We start from the raw sequence: 17,954 nt of genomic DNA on the forward strand, positions 1-17,954 counted from the left end.
GAGGTGACTGGTGAGCTGGGTCTTAACTATCTTCTCGATGACCTTTGCTGGGAACGGAAGCAGGGAGATGGGTCGGAAGTTCTTGAGGTCGCTCGGATCCGCCTTGGGTTTCTTCAGTAGGGCGTTGATCTCTGCGTGCTTCTAGTTCCCAGGGAAGGTGGCGGTTTCGAAGGAGAGGTTGATGATTTTGTGCCGGTGGGGTGGGATGGAATTGCTGGCTTTGTTGGAGATGTGGTGTGGGAGAGGGTCGGACGGGGATCCGGAGTGGATTGTGCCCATGGTCTTGATTGTGTCCTCGATGCTCAGGGTGTCGTGGGCGGTGGGATGCGGTGGGTCCGGTGCAGCGTGGTTTGCAGGGGTCGGTTTGAAACTGTCATGGATGTCGGTGATTTTTCCGGTGAAAGAATGTGGCGAGGGAGTCGCACAGGGCTTGCGATGGTGGGATGTCGTTGGAGCTGGAGAGTTCCTTCGCGATGGTGAAGAGCTCCTTGCTGTTTTGTGCGTTGTCAAGGTGGTCTGTGAAGGAGGTCCTTTTGGCGGTCCTGATGAGGTGGTGGTGGTTGCGGATGGCGTCTTTGTGGGCAGCGCGGCTGTCTGGTGTCTTGTCGCTGTGCCATATGTTCTCCAATTTCCGGCAGGTGCGCTTTGAGTCGAGTTGAACCAGCTGACTCTTTTGCTGGTGTCTCTGTTGGTGGTTTTTTTTCAGCGGGGCTACTGTGTTGGCGCAGTCGTTCATCCAGCGCTCGAGGGTGAGTGCACCCTCATCGGGGTTGGTGGGGTTAGTCGGAGGGTTGAGTGCGAGGCTTGTCTGTAGTTCTTCAGTGACTTTGACCCAGCGGCGGGGGGGCTGTAGGGTGCGGTGGTGTGTGAGGGGTTTTTGGAAGGAGAAGTGGATGCAGTGGTGGTCTGTCCAGGTGAGTTCGGAGGCGTGGCTGAAGGTGACGTGGGGGCTTGAGGATAAGATGGCATCTAGCGTGTGGCCGGCTATGTGTGTCGGCGTCGTGATGAGCAGTTTCAGTCTGAGGTTGTCGATCAGGGTGGTGGAGTTGTTGTCGTTGTTGTTCTCCAGATGATAGTTCAGGTCTCCGAGGAGGATGTAGTCGGTGGAGGTCAGCGCGTGCGTGCTGATGAGGTCGGTGATGGAGTTGCAGAATTGAGACCGGGGTCCTGGCGGTCTGTAGACGAGGGTGCCTCTTAGGGTGGTCTTGGGGTCCGTGTGGATCTGGAAGTGCATGTGTTCGGCGGTGCTGAGGGTGTCGTCGGTGTTTGTTGAGACCCTGATGGTGTTTTTGTGGACGATTGCGATTCCTCCTCCGGCCCTGTTGGTGCGGTCTCTGTGGGTGATCTTGTACCCGTCGGGGATGGCTATGGCTGGCGAGGAGGCTTCGTTCATCCAGGTCTCGGTCAGGAAGGCGACGTCCGGTGATGCCGTGTCGACTAGGTCCCAGAGTTCGACGGCGTGTTTGTGTGCGGAGCGGGTGTTGATCAGGATGCATCTAAACTGATTGGGTTCCATCGTGGCAGGCGTCTCGGCTCTTTCGAGGCAGGAGAAGCTGCAGTTCAGGCAGGTGAAGGGACATTGGGTGTGCTTCGGGGCGGCCTTGCAGCTGGGTTGAGAGCGACGAGGGTGTTGGTGACATAGCGACGGCAGTCCTCGTGGCTGCTGCTGGGGGTAGGGGTTCTGGCGCTGGGCGCGAACGGGCACAGGCGGGCTTGCCTTAGGCGTGCCTTCGGCGCGACAGCGGCGATATATGGGGAGGTGGGTAGGGAGGAGCAGCTGGGAGGCGGGAGGCGAGGGTCGGTGGAGCGAATGGGCGCGGAGGGGGCGGGGCCGCAGAGGATTTGTAGTGTGATTGATCATCTGCTTAGGGCAGTAAGTCGTCAATGCCTTTTTTCAATCTTTTGTAGAACGAAGGGTATTGCAAGAGCTAAATGGCGGATTATAAATAATCTGTCATCCACCCAGGAGCAAGGATGGGGTTAACAGTTACCCAGCTAGGAGGGTAAATAGGAAGTGATGGGTTACCCAGCCAAGGTTTGTAGGGAAGAATGACTTATCTAAACAGGAAGATAACGAGTGATTAGATATGGCATAAAGGTAATCCTTCCAGAAGGATAAATAGTGATCAGTCACTAGGCCAGGATAATAGAGAGCAATGAATCGCCCATCTAGTAGGGTAAGTAGTGAGATTTTGTTCACAGAGAAAATCAGGTTATAGGGAGCGATCCTTCAGTCAGCTGGAATGATAAATTGGGTGTGATTGATCAAACAACCAAGAGAAGGAACGAGGACTTACTGATTACGCAGTGGAGAATTATACGTTCTTATGTGGGCAAAGGATCCCTTTTGCCGGAGGGCAATTATCCAGAATTGAAGGGAGCAAACAATCACAAATCCAGCGACAAGGCTAAATAGGAAAGCACTGATCTAGGGGGATCAATACTAATAGATCACCCATCCAGATGGTTAGTGGAAGTAATCCTTTAACTGACCAAGCGGTTAAAGGGGAAGCTATTATCACACAAGCAGGAAGCTACACAAGGACCAATCGGTCTCATGGCTAGAGATGAATTGATTACATTAAGGACTGATCATTCATGCATTTTAGACAATAGTGAGTGATCGATCGATCGATCAGTCAGTCAGTAGGATGGAAATGGAAGGATAGACTTCTCCAGGCTGGTGTGTGGCGTTGATCACAATGCCAGGAAAATTCACAGGGAGCAAATTATTCAGGAGGTTTGCATAAAGCAACTGATCACACAGAAAGGTGGGTCAGAGGAAATGATCGGCAATCCAGCCACACGCATAAATGGGCGGTGATGGATCGCTCAGTCAGGAGAATAAAAAAAAAAGGTGGTGACCATTCATCCATTTAAGTGGATAAATAGAAAACAATCATAAATCCATGAGTACTGATCGATAGCAATTGACTACCCAGAAGAAAGAGGGAAAGTAGCAGTGACTGATTAATTTGCTAGCAGGATAGCTGAGAAGGGAGCAGCAGCCCAGCCAGAAGGATAGATCGGACGGGATCCATGCCCTGGTAGGAGGGTGAATAGAGCGCATTCGACCGTCAAGCCAGAGAGCCCTAAATCATCCTGCCAAGAATAGGACTGCGTGCACCTTGAGTCTTCTTGGAAAGAGTACACATTATATTTTGATTAAAAAGTGTTAAGACTGGGACACATAGGCTGGAAGTAAATGAGTCTGTCCTTTCAACATTAAATGAATAATGGAACACTTGCTTTCTCCACAGGCCTCATTTTAGGAACTCCTGAAGGATGGAGGAACAAGTGAGCGTGCAGCCGGCATTCCTGAAGAGGGCAGTTGGGGAGCTGGATGACTACCCCTCCAAACGTCTTCACACGGGGACGGCCTCCGCCACCGAGGAGCCCCCGTCTCTCCCGGTGCTGCGCATACGCCAGGACCTGTACGACACCAGCTTTCCCTTCTACCAGCAGCCGGTGGAGATTGGGGTCTTCTCGCTGGACGCCGAGCGGCGCTTCTTCAACGACGCGCGCAGGCTGCGCTACTACCGGCCGCCCTCCAACGAGAAGAACCCCGGCTTCGACTTGCGGGACGGATACCACGACCGCTACGTGCGGCGAGACGAGGGCATCAAGGAGCGGCTGGACCACCTGCTGAGGTGGATCACCCACAACCAGCACCTCCTCCAGTCCCGGAAGGACGCCAAGGTGGCGGCATCGAGGTGAGGCACACACTGAACAACCGCCATTGACGAATCTGAGCATTGACAAATGAGGGGCATTCCTTCTTATTTTGTCGTTTGTTTGATCCCAAGCATTACCCGAGCTTTGTTACCAAACTACATCAAAACAGGGCAAACCAACTCTGCTTGCTTAGCAGCTATGAGAGTTGTTTGAAGATAAGTCATGTGTAAAGTGACAAGAATTTGCATGCATGCGATTTGTGCTGGTCCTATTTTAAAAAAAAAAACTTTTTTTAATATTGGGGTGAAGGTCCGCGTGTATTAAGCAATGTAGTGGTTGCAAACCCTGAGAGTCAGTAAATTGCAGGCTTTGCGGTCGTTAAATCATTTATTTGTACAAAATCCATTTCACAGTTTCCAAAACTTTTTCCGGCTCGTAAAATTCTGCGACCCCTACCGAATTGCACCTTGGAAGGGGAGTGCAATTGAAGTTCTTTCCAGATTACAAGTCGGTATGATATGCATTGGTGGTTTCCGAATGTTATTGATCTGTTATTGACTCCCAAATTGGGGTGGTAACTGAATTGCAAAGGGGAGACATCCCCTTGGGAATCAGGTTTGCAACCACAGGGGGAGTGTGCTGTGGTCCGGGAGACCCGCTGCCTCATTGCAGTAAAGTTTTAAAAAATTGATTTAAAGAAGCCACTCTCTTGGGTAAAAACAGAGTTTTTTATTTTGAAATTTATGCACAGAGATGTGCTCTGCTTTCCTCTGCACGCCACACCACCATTGTAGCAAATCTCCAGGGGGCGCGGACTGCGACCTGCCTATTGACTATTAATTAGCTACGTTGATCTGACACCTCCTGTGGTGCCTTATTTTGTGAACTGTTCCACTATTGCATAGGTTGGTTTGCAAAATAAAATACTGACTGCACACAGTTAGTGCACTGTTTGCGACCTCTTTTTGAGACTACTTAGTGCACACATCTGGCCTCTATACCCTAAAATAAGCCCCGAGAAGTGCATGAGTTTATGGTGTACTTTGCTTTTCTATAACGATACAATATGAAGAACCCTATACTCGTTCTGCAGATTGGCAGTCTAATTTGTTCGGTCTAAAAAACAATCTTTGCTTCCAATGAGAGGGCCCCAGGACTCCTAATGTAAACGCACAAAACTAATATAAAAAGTACCCAGTGTTCTAGACAGGTGCACATGATTCAAACCATGCAGGAGCAGAGCAAGCATTAACAGCCTATGGAATTGGTTTGTATGTTGCATGGAATCGGGGACACATTAACTTGCAGAGAAACACACTCCAAGACTCCATGCATATAGAGACCAACTCAGACACCCCTATCCTCAGGAAAAACATACATGCAGGCACACATCGTACATTTACAGGAACCCATGAGAAAACCTTGGCAACACACTCAGTTGCAGGCTACAGCCAGACGCAGATTGGTAAACAGTTTTAGAGGGTACATACACGTGGGGATATAAGAACATGTATTGAGAGATTGCTGCTGCTTTTAGGGGATTTAGTGTCTTTCGCATGTTAACACTGCACCATTTGTGTTGCAACGGTGGTTACACATTATTGTTAATTCTGCTTTTTCTACCTTTTGTTACTACCAGTGTGACAGGAGAGCAATAAAACAGATTATGGGCAAAGTCAATTATTTAATTGTGCTATAAAAAATGCTAACGTCGCTCTAAAAGAACCGTGCATGACTCCGAAAGCGCCTGTGATTTTTGAAACCAGTATACCATATCAAAAAAAAAATGTTGGGACGGAAAGTCTGCTTAAAATGGATGTGCAGGAACAACCCAACATCTAATCGCAGTGTCCCCGCCTGCAGGCACATTTCATGCCAAGGTATATTCATAGGGTGGATATAACATAGAAAACAGGTTTGCGTGCTGCTGGCGTTAGGGACATGGGCCGGTGACAGCTGGGCTCAGAGGCTGAGGGCACAGCATACAAGATGGGGAACATTTGAGGACGAGGTGGTCTTGTCTTGGAGGAGACAGAAGCAAGCCAGTCCGTATCTGGAATAATTCTCATGTTTCCGAGTGGTTTACAGTCACCTGAGATCAGTGGTCGAAGTGGGGGGGAAAAAGTAGGGGGAACTGTGGGCGGAGAATCAGAGGGTGGAAATAACCCGAGGATTGGGGCAGTGGGCAGAGTCAGGGGTGTGGCCAGAAGGAGCAAAACATACCAATTTATTGTATTTTTTTTGCATTCTACTGACCAGTTACAGCTCATTATGTTATTTAATTCAAATTGACATTAAAATACATTCACAAATTGGGATCCGTATCCAATCACAGAATGTCCCAAATACACTTCAAAGTGCTATCACAAGCCATTTGTCTCTCAGCCGTGCAGTTTCTGTCATCAGCGCTTTTCCTCTCCTTTTCCACAAGAGCAGTTCAAACTTAAATGGCAAAATATCCTATTTTGCAAATGTTTTCCACATAATTATGGCTCTGCCATATTTGCTACATAATACATCAACTGCTGCATTATCTGAAGCATTTAACTAATAAATTGTTTGTAGCTCAAACGGATCAAAAGTTACTAAAAATGTGACTTGTGTTGCTGCGAAGTGAATGGCCCTTTGCAAAGGTTGAGTGGTTACCTTTATCACTGCTACATTTGTATGTTGCACTGGTACTGAGTCTAAAATATTTGCAGAGACTGTTAGTATCAGGAAATATACTGCATTACGCTGCTGCCTTTTTCTTGCTGCATAATGTAGATTTTCCTAGTAAGTTATGACGGAAAGTCTTAATTTTATTAAAGACACGGAGGCGAGTATTATGCTTTCTTTTCTTGCATTTATTCCAATAGCAGCAAGATAAGTTTAAAAACTACACTCCCCAGAAGGCTGTAGGAGAAAACTACTGGCCAATGGGGAGAACAATAACGTAAAATAAACCAATCAGGTCAGGCCAACCATATAAGGACCTATCTGACCGCAAGCAGTCCTCTTTTCTTGTGCGAGTTAGGAAGAAGACGAAAACAAAGGAACCAAAAATAACAGTAGGAAAACAGTCAAAATCCAGGTAAACAGTTCTTGAGTGAGGAACACCATGGACGAAACATCCTGAGGAAACCATGTTGGCAGACAGATGGACGTAGACGTCAAGAACTCCGGTGAGTTAGGTCCAGACTCACGAGGAAGGCGGTGGTAATGCTGGAGTACCTAAGGGGGGGGGGGGGGGGGGGAACAGAACAAATTAGAGCTGTTGTGGTGGGATAATACTCGCCTCCGTGTCTTTAATAAAATTAAGACTTTCCGTCATAACTTACTAGGAAAATCTACATTTTATGGCAAGACCAGAGGCTCCTATTATGCTAGTTCAAAGCATATCAACAACTAGAGAAGAAGCAGTAATCACAGGTTTACAATAGAAGGTCTTGAAAACATTATCGTTAGACCAATCTGCTGACTTAAGGATATCCTCTAGGCGCGAGCCTGACCAAAAGGCTTTAGAAGCCATGGCACCCCTGCTAGAATGAGCACCAAACACAGATGCATCAATGCCCTCAAGAGACATGAGCCAACGGGCCAGAGTAGCAGAAGAAACAGGAAGGTGAAGTTTGCGGAAAGAAATGAGCAATTGGGTATGGGAAGGAGTCCTAAAGTCAGCAGATTTTTGTTCATAGGCTTTTAAGCAGCGACCTACACATAATTTCGGTTGAGCTGGAAAGTAAGGATAAAACACTGACTGTAAATTTGTTTTTGTGCGTCTCTGCACTTGAAACAACACTCCAGTAGGAGAAAACTGCCTTGAAGAAAGGTCTAAAGCCCAACATCAGAGACACGTTTAATGGAGACTAAACACAACAACATAGTAAGTTTTGCAGATAACATTTTCAGGGATAGAGCAGCATTGTCAGGCCAATCCATAAAGAATTTAAAAATCAAATTAACGTCCCATAAAGAAGAATACTTAGCCAACGGAGGTTTGGAAAATCTGACTCCTCTTAGCAAACGGCAAACCAGCGGATGAGAGCCAACCGGTTTATTGTCGATGGGATGATGATTAAGTGAAATGGCTGATCTGTACAGGTTCACCGTGCGATAGGACTTGCCAGCGCTGGCCTCCGAGGCCAGAAAATTAACCACAAAAGTCACAGAGGCTGAAAAGGGATCGATAGACCGTTCCAGACACCAGCTTGACCAAAGAGACCAAGCGGATTTGTATGCTCTGGAAGTACCGGGAGCCCAGGCCTGGCTGATAAAGAGTGAAGCTTCCTGAGAAAGGAGTTGGTCAGTAGAGAGAGGCCGAAGAGCTTCCAGGCCGAAAGAGTCAGGGACCGATCCAGAATGAGGGTGTGAGGGGAACCTCGAGGGTTCAGAAGAAGGTCCGTGGAATGAGGGAGAAGGACCGGAAAGTCCACTGCTAGTTCCAAAAGAGAAGGAAACCATATCTGGGATTGCCAAAAGGGCACTACCATGACTAGAGACGTTTGCTGGCGTCGAATCTGGGAAAGAACCCTGTTGATCATAAGAAAGGGAGGAAAAGCGTAATTGAGATGAGGTGACCAATCCTGAAGGAACGCATCGGTCGCTAAAGCTAGCGGATCCGGGCGCCAGCTGTAAAAACGAGGTAACTGGGAATTGAGGCAGGACGCAAACAGGTCGATGAAGAAAGGGCCCCACTTGAGAGAGAGAGAGAATGAAACACGGAGGGAAGTAATCTCCAGTCGCCGGAATCCCGGAGATACCGAGAGTGCCAATCCGCGATGGAATTGAGATCGCCGGGGAGATACTCGGCTTGGAGGTAGAGATTGTGGAAGAGACAGTAACGCCATAGACTCTTGGCGAGTTCCGCAAGGGGTTTGGATCTTGTGCCACCGAGACGGTTGATGTAACGGACCGCAGAAACATTGTCCATCCTGAGAAGAATGGAACAACTTACCTTGTTTTTTGCGAGACTGTGGATTGCAAAGGAGCTTGCAAGCATCTCTAAACAGTTGATGTGCAATGACGACTCCTCTAGAGAGCATGTACCTCCAGTCGATATTGGTCCACAACGGGCGCCCCAACCCGCCAGACTGGCATCTGATTCTAATTCAAGATCTGGGGCCGTGGCAAAGATAGTCCTTCCGTTCCACGCATCTAAATGGTCTATCCACCATTGTAGTTCGGAACGCGAGTCTCGGTCTAGGAGGATAAGATCTGAGTAAGCCAGCCCCTGACGTAGATGTCGTATTTTTAGGCGCTGAAGGGCCCGATAATGAAGAGGACCTGGGAAGATGGCTTGAATGGAGGCGGAGAGAAGCCCCACGATCATTTGCGAGGGAGCGAAGGGAGATTCGGGAGAGAGAAAGAACTTGAGAAATTTCTGAACGGATAGCTGCTATCTTTTCGGTAGGGAGAAAGAGACGCTGATGGAGAATCCACGCGAAACCCCAGGAACTCTACACTTTGAGAGGGAATCAACATGGATTTCTCCGGATTGATCAGAAAACCGAGATCGAGCAGAAGGGATTGGGTCACCTGAAGGTCCTGCAAGAGACCTGGTTTGCTCGCATTCATAAGAATATCGTCCAGATAGATGATCAGGCGAATTCCCAAAGCTCGAAGATAAGCCACCACAGGCTTCATAAGTTTGGTGAAACACCAAGGAGCCGAAGAAAGCCCGAAGGGGAGCGAACAAAACCGATAAGTGACACCCAGCCATTGAAACTGGAGGAACTTGGAATGCGAGGGATGGATAGGAACTGTCAGATACGCATCTTGAAGGTCCAAGCGGACCAACCAATCGCTGGCTCGCAGAGTGTCTCGCAAATGGATAATGGTCTCCATTTTGAATTGCCTGTAAACAACAAACTGATTGAAAACTTTGAGGTTGATAACAGGACGGATCTTCTTGTTCTTTTTGCGAACCGGAAACAAGGTGCTGAGAAAGCCCGAGGGATCGAATGCGAGTCTTTGGATAGCTTTCTTTGCCAACAGGGAAAGAATTTCTTGAGAGATCAAGCGTGACACGTCGGCGGAAAAAACCAGACGAGGAGGCAAAGTATCCTGGAAAGGAGGAGCGTAAAACTCTATGAGATAGCCTTGGACAGAATTGAGAACCCAAGGGTCTGAGGTTAAAGTTTGCCATTTGCTTAGAAAGAGAGCTAAACGCCCTCCCACGGGAGGGCTAGAAGACAGGCTTACCTTGTTGGGAGAAGTTGGAGTTGTTGATGTTGCCTCTGTGGCCCCTCTGTCCACGTCCCTGGAAGCCACGGCCACGTTGGGGGTAAAACTGAGGCTTGTACTCTTGAAATCCGGCGCTGGAGGCGCCTCTGGAACCTTGGTAGGTGGAAAAGCGGCCGGAAGAGCGGTTCCTGCCTCTGCCGGCCCTGCCAAAAACCCGAGGGGCAAAAACTTTTTTGATGGAAAGCTGAGCCTTGTCGAGAGAGGCGAAAGTGGAAACAAATTTAGACAGGTCTTTGACCAAAGAATCCCCAAAGAGTAAACCGTCCGCTTTGACTCCAGGGTCCTGAGAAGCCAAATTGGCTAACTTAGGGTCTAACTTAATTAGGAGACCTTTGCGCCTTTCATGCGTAATGGCGGCATTGGCGTTGCCCAATAATCAAAAAGTACGCTGGGCCCAAAGCGAAACCTCTTCAGGATTTAGCACCAACTCCTCTGAGCGCGCCGACTCTGCCAGATCTAGAATGCGGGCAAGGGGGCCCACCATATCCAAGAGTTTGTCCTGACAAGAGGACCATGCTCTGTCCACCCCCTTACGAGGGTCCTTACCGAACTTAGAAAAGAAGGTGAGGAGCGGTTGGTCAATAGCGGGAGTGACCGTAATGTTGGAGGCCAAAGAAGGTTTGGGGCATTCAGATTTCAATTTAGCTCGAACTGATTTATCCAGAGGTTGTCGCAGTTTGGAAGAGATATACTCTCCCACATGGGGAATGGGAAACCATTCCGTAGAATTCGGATGTCTAATCAAAGCAGGATCAAACATAGGTATTCCCTCTGAGTCCAGGATAGGTTCGGACTCAAAGGGTGATAATTTCTGCTTCTTGGGCGATGAGTCGCCAACACCAAAAATATCAAAAAGAGTGTCTTCGTCTGTGTCACACAAATCATCATCATCCGTATCCTGGATGGTATTAATGACCAGCTTCTTAGGAACCTCCACATTTTTAAGCTTGGCTTTACTTTTGCCAAATGTCAAAGTAGACCCCTCCTTTGACTGAGGCCTGGGAGGAATAGCATCCTCAATCTTGCGCGAGGAAACCTCGATAACCACATGTGACACTTTTTTGGGTAAAAGAGTGGGAGGAACCAGTTTTCGTTTTCTGCTTTCCCCCGCAGACTGGGCCAAAGCTTTGGTCATTATACGGATTAAAGAATTTTCCATGGTCTTTGACACTCTCTGCATGGAGTGTTCAACTGCAGTCTCCACAGAAGAATTAATAAAGTGGCTTAAATCTGATTGAAAGTTAGTGTTTTCCTCATTGTCAAGCTCAGGAGAGCTGGGAATCTCCATTATTACAAAACTGGCAAATATGGGGTTAACCCAGACAGAAGAACAAAGGGGGCGTGTACCAACGAGCTTGCCGGTGAAAAAAGAGCTTGAGGAGGTGTGTCACAGAAACAGGCAGAAGAGCGCTGAGGAGACCGTGTAGGCAAAGCTACGATACAGGGGCAGACAGCGCTGAGAAATGGCATAAAAGGAGAGGCGTCACTGAGACAGCAAACGTGAGGGAGAAAACCGGCAAAGGTAAACAGAGCGCTCACGCGAGCAGACGTGCTGAACTTGAAACCGAAGGGGGAAGCTAAACACGCAGTTTACAGCGAAGCCGTTACCACGGCGACCTAGTGCGTGAAACAAAGCGTAAGCAAAGCAACAGTTACACATTCAATTTACCCAAACAATTGGAAATACAGAATTTAGTAAAGGAGAAATAAAATAATCGACTTATCTGACTGCGAGCAGCAAGAAAAGAGGACTGCTTGCGGTCAGATAGGTCCTTATATGGTTGGCCTGACCTGATTGGTTTATTTTATGTTATTGTTCTCCCCATCGACCAGTAGTTTTCTCCTACAGCCTTCTGGGGAGTGTAGTTTTTATACTTATCTTGCTGCTATTGGAATAAATGCAAGAAAAGAAAGCATAATAGGAGCCTCCGGTCTTGCCATAAAATTTAGTTAACACTGCAGCATAATTTTGTCCTCCATTGCTGCATAATTCCAGCGACTTCAAAGCAGGCAGCACATGTTAAAAGTGCTTGTGCATGAAGCAAAGAGACTGTTAACTTTGTGAACTTATTTTGGTGTGCGAGCAAATCCTGCATTGCCGAGCCCTGATGAGTTGCAGCTGATACTGCTGAAACAAGGCCAATGAAGGTACCAATGGGTGAGGCGGACCGGCATCAAGGGTCCTGGGACCTCAGGGACAGAGTCACTGTCGCTCTAGGGTGTGCTTCTTCGTATGCCTGCCGACAAGACTGGAGGTGAACTTCAGTATGTATTGCCTTGAAGATTAACCCACACTTGCCACCCCTAGGGTCCACCTGCTGATGCTAAGACACCAGGGCTTTTAATGTCTAGCTGGGTCTTCTAAGGTCTAGCAGGGGAATGTGCTCTCTCAGGAGAGTAGTCTGTTGGACTGGTCATAAAGGCTGAACCTGGTTACCTAGTTCCAAATTCCGCATCTCTGGCCAAAGAAGTGCCACATCCTCTCCCCCACTGGACACCATACTGCCCGGCTTAGAGAAAATCGCACTGCTTTTAACTACTAACAAATTGTGCCCCTCTATAAACACCTAGATGAGATTCAATTCAAAATATACACTTGACAATAGTAATGCACTGGCTGAAAAAAGTAACAACATTCTGGAAAAAGCAAACACTCATAGGGAACACAACTTAACACTTTTACACTCATTATTCAGGAATCAATGAGCGTTTTTGCCTGAAAAGATAAGCACATGACTAAAGGGCTTGGAAGGGACCCGTTTCAATGTCCATTGCTTATATCCTTACAAAACATCGGCAGTATGGTTTAAAAAGATCACTTCCCTGGACACAGAGCTGCGGTACACATTTTATGAACTAAAATAGGAAAAACAACTGATAAGGATCACATTAAATGTTTTCCAATCCACTCATCAAGCAGGTATTGCAGTACCTCCATGAATGGCGCACTTCCCCACTTGGGGGAAAAATGCTGTTAAAAGAAAGATGAGAAAGGAAAAGTAGCGATTCATTGGCAAACGCTGTAAAGTACCGCTAATGTGTTTGGGGGTGAATAAAATCAATCAGGCCAATTTGCGACTAGTCTCTCTTGCTTTATTTAGTTATGTATTTATTGTTCAAATGTTAGACCTTTTTTTTCTCTCCTCCCGAGGATGCATAGAAAAATGTCAGAAAAAGACATTTGCAGCAAAAGTGTTTCCTCTTTTTTTGGATCCATTTCGCAGGGGAACGAATGAAGGAAAGCAGAGGAAAGAAATGTCACGGTTTTCAATAAGTGACCTGGAGCACGACAAACAGGTAGAGAATAGGAGAAAGAGAGGGGGCGGCTGCGAGCGGTGGAGCAGGAGAAGTGGACACTGTCCTCGACTTCTCTGGGCAAGAAGGAAACGACAGCCCTTTTCCTTCTGTGCCCGCCCGTCCTTGAACAGCCACGAACGGCCGGGATATTTCGGCCGTCCTGGGACGCATATCTAAAATAATAAAGTAGGGGAACGGACTGTATTAAATGAAAGAAGTAGAGGCACGCCGTGCCTTGCCGATCCCGCCCCCTTCGACCACTGCCTGAGATACACATTGAGAAGAAGGTGTCGGCCTAGTGGGCGTGTCTGTCCATAGGAACAGAGAGCAGAGTGGCAAATTAAAGCCCCTTTAAGTAGAATTAACACTGGACAATTGTTTCCCTGCCAGCTGTTTGAACCAAAACTTTGTCACCTGGCGAGGACACCTGACCAAGCTGCTGACCACCCCTTATGAAAACCAGGAGGGCTGGCTGCTAGCCGTCACACTCTTCAAGGGCACCTACTACATCAGTGAGGTGGAGACGGAGCAAGCGCGGCGGCAGCGTGAGGAGCGCACCGCTGACCACGATGAGATGATGTACATGGGATACAAATTTGAACAGTACCTTTGCGCAGGTGAGTGGATGTGAGTTTGGGGGCTACCATGGGGCGCAAGCCCTGAAGCAGAACTGCACTTTGAAACGTAAATTGCAATTCTCAGAATCCAGATGGGTGAAATTTTGCATCATACAGTGTGCTAACAGACATTTCTCCTTGGTGGCAAAATTGCCTTATTTACAAGTTTAGGAAAAACCGCAGGATTGTAGGCACGCTTGTGTCTGGAACCTTGGAAAGGTAGATCACCGGGCTCTATATACTGATTCTGGGTGTTCATATACCCCTTGCAAATAGTTGCTTATCTTAAATAAACAAAGGCAAGAGTAAATACGTTTCCATGGTGGTAGTGAGGACGAAACGCCCATAACGGATTTCTGAGTAAATTAAGCATTTTAATTGAGAATTATTAAAAATGTTACATGTGTCAAAGTACCTTTGCACCACATATGTGCATGGAGAAATGTATGCCTGGTGTAAAATTCATTAGTAAATGATATGCTTTAAAGATCTTTGGAAAATGACCTTCTGTCATACATTTCCAGGAGTACTTTGTGAATACCTTAAAAAAGCAGTCAATGAGAGTGGAAGAGAACAAAAAGAAATGGAAGATCTCCACCTTGGTTTCTTGTAAGACCCTCAACAGAGATGTTCAGTCAGTGGTTTGTTTTCCACCGACGTACTTATGACTCAAAGGGACATCATTGGGTATTAGGACCCAATGATGTCACTTTCAGTCATACGTACGTTGGTGGAAAACATACCACTGACTGAACATTACTGTTGAGGGTCTTACAAGAAACCCATGTGGAGATCCTCAATTTCATATTGTTCTCTTCCACTCTCATTGATTGTGTGTTGTATTGCAAGGGAAGCCGAGTGGAATGCTTTTAAGCTTCTCTCTCTCTCCTCTTTGGTTTTTGAAAATGCCTTAAACAGACGTCTGCTCTAGGAGTAGAACTACCTTTGTAGGAAAAGATTGCCACCGTACCATAGAATCTTGGCTGCAGCACAAAACATCAAGGAGCCAGTTTCTGCCTGAATGTTCTATATGCTGGAAAAAGTAATGGGGCGATCCGGTGTCCCTCAGAACCTGGGTATACGTATTCAACAAAACAATTGGTTCTGTCTGGGTATTTCTCAATTGCTTAGAATACAATAGTAGCAATGGCTTACTTATAACACATACCAATGATTTGAGAAAAAAGAAAAACATCACAGCACACATCAAAATTAATATTCAATAATATATTTAGAAATAGGTATCAAATCTTCATGGCTGTCGCAATTTACGAATGTAATTGCAATAGGAAATAAGTGACTGGTGAAAAGGTGACGTGGTGATTGGTGACGTTGACAGTGCAGTATGTACCAGACAAATAAACGTGCATTCGGGAGAAGGGAAAATCATTTCAGTATGTCGTTAATATTTATATGTGCTAAAAAAAGCCATTGCTACTATTGTATTCTAAACAATTGAGAAATACACCGACAGAACCAATGGTTTTGTTTAATATGAATGTTCTATATGGTTAATGCATATTTTTACTCCCTATGTTTGGCTAATTTTGCTTTTTTTTTTGTTCCATGTCAAGACGAACCTGGGGGCACTCCTGACACTGGCGGTGTTGTGAATACGAATGAGGCATTTTGCTCGGTGGTGCAAACCAAGCTACATGGTCACTCGCTACTCTTCTCCGGAGAGGTGGACTGCAAGGATGCAGCCTACCCCAACCAGAAGGCACCGGGCTGCTATGTGGAGTTGAAAACCTCGAAGGAGATCCGTAGCCCATACCAGCAGCGCAGCTTAAACAGGTCTCGCCCCATTCCTTATCTTGTGCCTCTTACTCGTTGTAATTTTGTGATACACTGATTGTGTGCCACCTCTTTTTGGCACAATGTCAGTGCACTGCCTGCAGCCTTTTTTTGCCTCTGCTTCCATGCAGGCACAAAGGATTCCGTCATTTGTTTGCAGCCACAGTCCCACAAGGGATAGAACACGATACGATATCGTAGTTGTGCACATATAGTTCTGCCGCTATCTGTGTTACAGTAGGGGCCGCACATGTATCTGTAACACCAAAGTGCTCCTGAGTTCAACACATGAGCCCGCATGCCTGTTGTGCCCCCGGGGCTCTTTCTACAGTCTTTGAATGCTGAGTATGAATACTGAAGTAGTGGTGGTAGATTTTACTTTATGTAGTGGTTTTAGATTTTACTTTATATTGATAAAAAGTAAAACACACATGCACAGCTCAGCGTTCACCACCTCCCACCCCTGCTTGCAGTGTGATCTAATTAAAGATGCTGTTTGATTTGTGTTTTTACCCCACCTTCTGTTTGCTCCCACTCTAGGTACAAACTGATCAAGTGGTGGGCCCAGTCTTTTCTGCTTGCCATTCCCCGCATCATTGCAGGCTATCGGGATGAGGAGGGCCAAGTCGTCTCAATGCAGACTTTTGAAACCATGAAGATCTCTCACCTGATCAGGGTTGGTATAAAGTGCAGTGGTGGTGGGTGAAGGGCACCTGCGAGATGTGTCCTCTCTCTGTTGGCAGAGGTGATAAGGTGGCTTCATAAGGCACCTCACACAGGCACATGTATATCCCACTGACCGATGGACGTATTGACTTTTGAAAATAGACACATGCAGGGACTCATTTTATTTCGGCAGGTGTAGGTATATATATTATATATAATATTTATTGATTAGCAGTGTCGTGCAGAGGATCCAAGTCTTATCCTAGATTATATTATTCTTTTCTCTTGTAACAGTAACAAGTAGTTGGATGTAGTGCTATTGTATAAACATAAGAGTTGTCTAATAAACCAGTTAATTGCCACACTCCATACAAATTCAGTGGGACGTAAACAGATGACATACATTTAATTGGACAGTATCAAGACTTCTCAGAAGTGCCACTGTACTTTTAATGGAACCGTATTAACATGACTGCATGGCTGCTGTGTTGTCATTTGGCCAGTAATATCACTTTAATGGGATTAGAAGATGGACAACCCTCTAAAGCAGGGAGCTCCTTCGTGGCTATTTTCCTTGGCATACACACAAGCGGGGAGGGCATACAACAAATTCTCAAGAGAGTGTATGTTGGAAAGGACAGGCTGCACATCCCAGGTGGGTTGAGTGCAGCCCTGGAGGCTGCTGTATGACAGAGAAGCCAGAATGACGTTAATCCTGAAGGAAACTGCAATTGTAAGATCAGTGGTCCCTGGAACACTAACCCCCATACTTCCTGCTCCTGAAGTCTTGATTGTTGTGCTACTTACCATGTTTTCCTGCTCAGGATACCAGCATCATGCTCTGGAGACCTGTAGCAGAAGCTGGCAGTTGTTTCATTATGATTCCTTCAGGAGGCAGTTCAAACATACAGCTGTCGACAAGGTCGAAGAGGCCAGAATCTAGGATGTAAATCTGTATAGACTGGAGAAAGGGAGAAGACTGGCTATGACAGCGAATCATTAAAACCGTTCCTTACCAATACTTGTCATAGATATTTCCATTACACAGGTTTTTAAATTCCGGCCCTGTTGTGATCTTTTAAACATGCACTCCGGTACAGATTTGCAGTACATATACACACATTTTGAAGATTCACTATTATGTTTTATATTTTTTACCCTCCCATTACAACCATCCTCTTCAACTGAGTTCTCTGGACAATCTGTTGATCAAAGTCCCTTCCTGGGAGGAAGCAGATCACTGCACTAAGAGTTGTCTAAAGTCTGGGCACAAGTTCAAGTGAAGAGTTTGCAGTGTCACTCCGGCCCTCCTCCCCTCAGTAAATGCATTCTTGGGTTTGTAGTTGGGCTCTGGGCACTCTGAGTTGGATCCGCTGGTGTTTATCTCCTGGGATCAACAGTTCTCCAGGCACAGAAGCATGCCACCATGGACCTTTGAGGTGTTTGATTTTAGTACTCGCTCCCTTACAACGAAGGCCCGTTTTTACCTCATTAAGACTAGGGGTGGGCGGAATTTGCGTAATCGCGTTAAGCAAATCTCCGCGAAACGGTAAAAAATCTCCGAACATGCAGAAATTCCGCGAACACGCGGAATTGCTTGTTCGCGATGCTTTTTTCCTGTTCACAGTTGCTGTTTGCGTTCTCGGGGAGAAATATCTCGCGAACACGCATTTTGAGAAC

The 17,954-nt window shown here is 46.7% G+C and overlaps 1 protein-coding gene across 5 annotated transcripts in view; it reads left to right on the forward strand.

The window, feature by feature from the left end:
- Window positions 1-17,954, forward strand: part of DXO (decapping exoribonuclease) — a 47,332-nt gene that overhangs the window by 14,563 nt on the left and 14,815 nt on the right. For all 5 annotated transcript variants that reach the window (XR_014967931.1, XM_085623215.1, XM_085623213.1 and 2 more), the window contains exons 2-5: window positions 3,261-3,713; window positions 13,588-13,814; window positions 15,389-15,608; window positions 16,149-16,284. Coding sequence is in view for 4 of the 5 variants with exons in the window: in XM_085623215.1 (XP_085479341.1) it covers window positions 3,286-3,713; window positions 13,588-13,814; window positions 15,389-15,608; window positions 16,149-16,284 (1,011 nt within the window). In the remaining variant the exon portion in view is untranslated. The remainder of the gene's footprint in view (window positions 1-3,260; window positions 3,714-13,587; window positions 13,815-15,388; window positions 15,609-16,148; window positions 16,285-17,954) is intronic.

This window comes from Triturus cristatus, chromosome 8 (assembly GCF_964204655.1).
Source record: "Triturus cristatus chromosome 8, aTriCri1.1, whole genome shotgun sequence".
Lineage (NCBI taxonomy): Eukaryota > Metazoa > Chordata > Amphibia > Caudata > Salamandridae > Triturus > Triturus cristatus.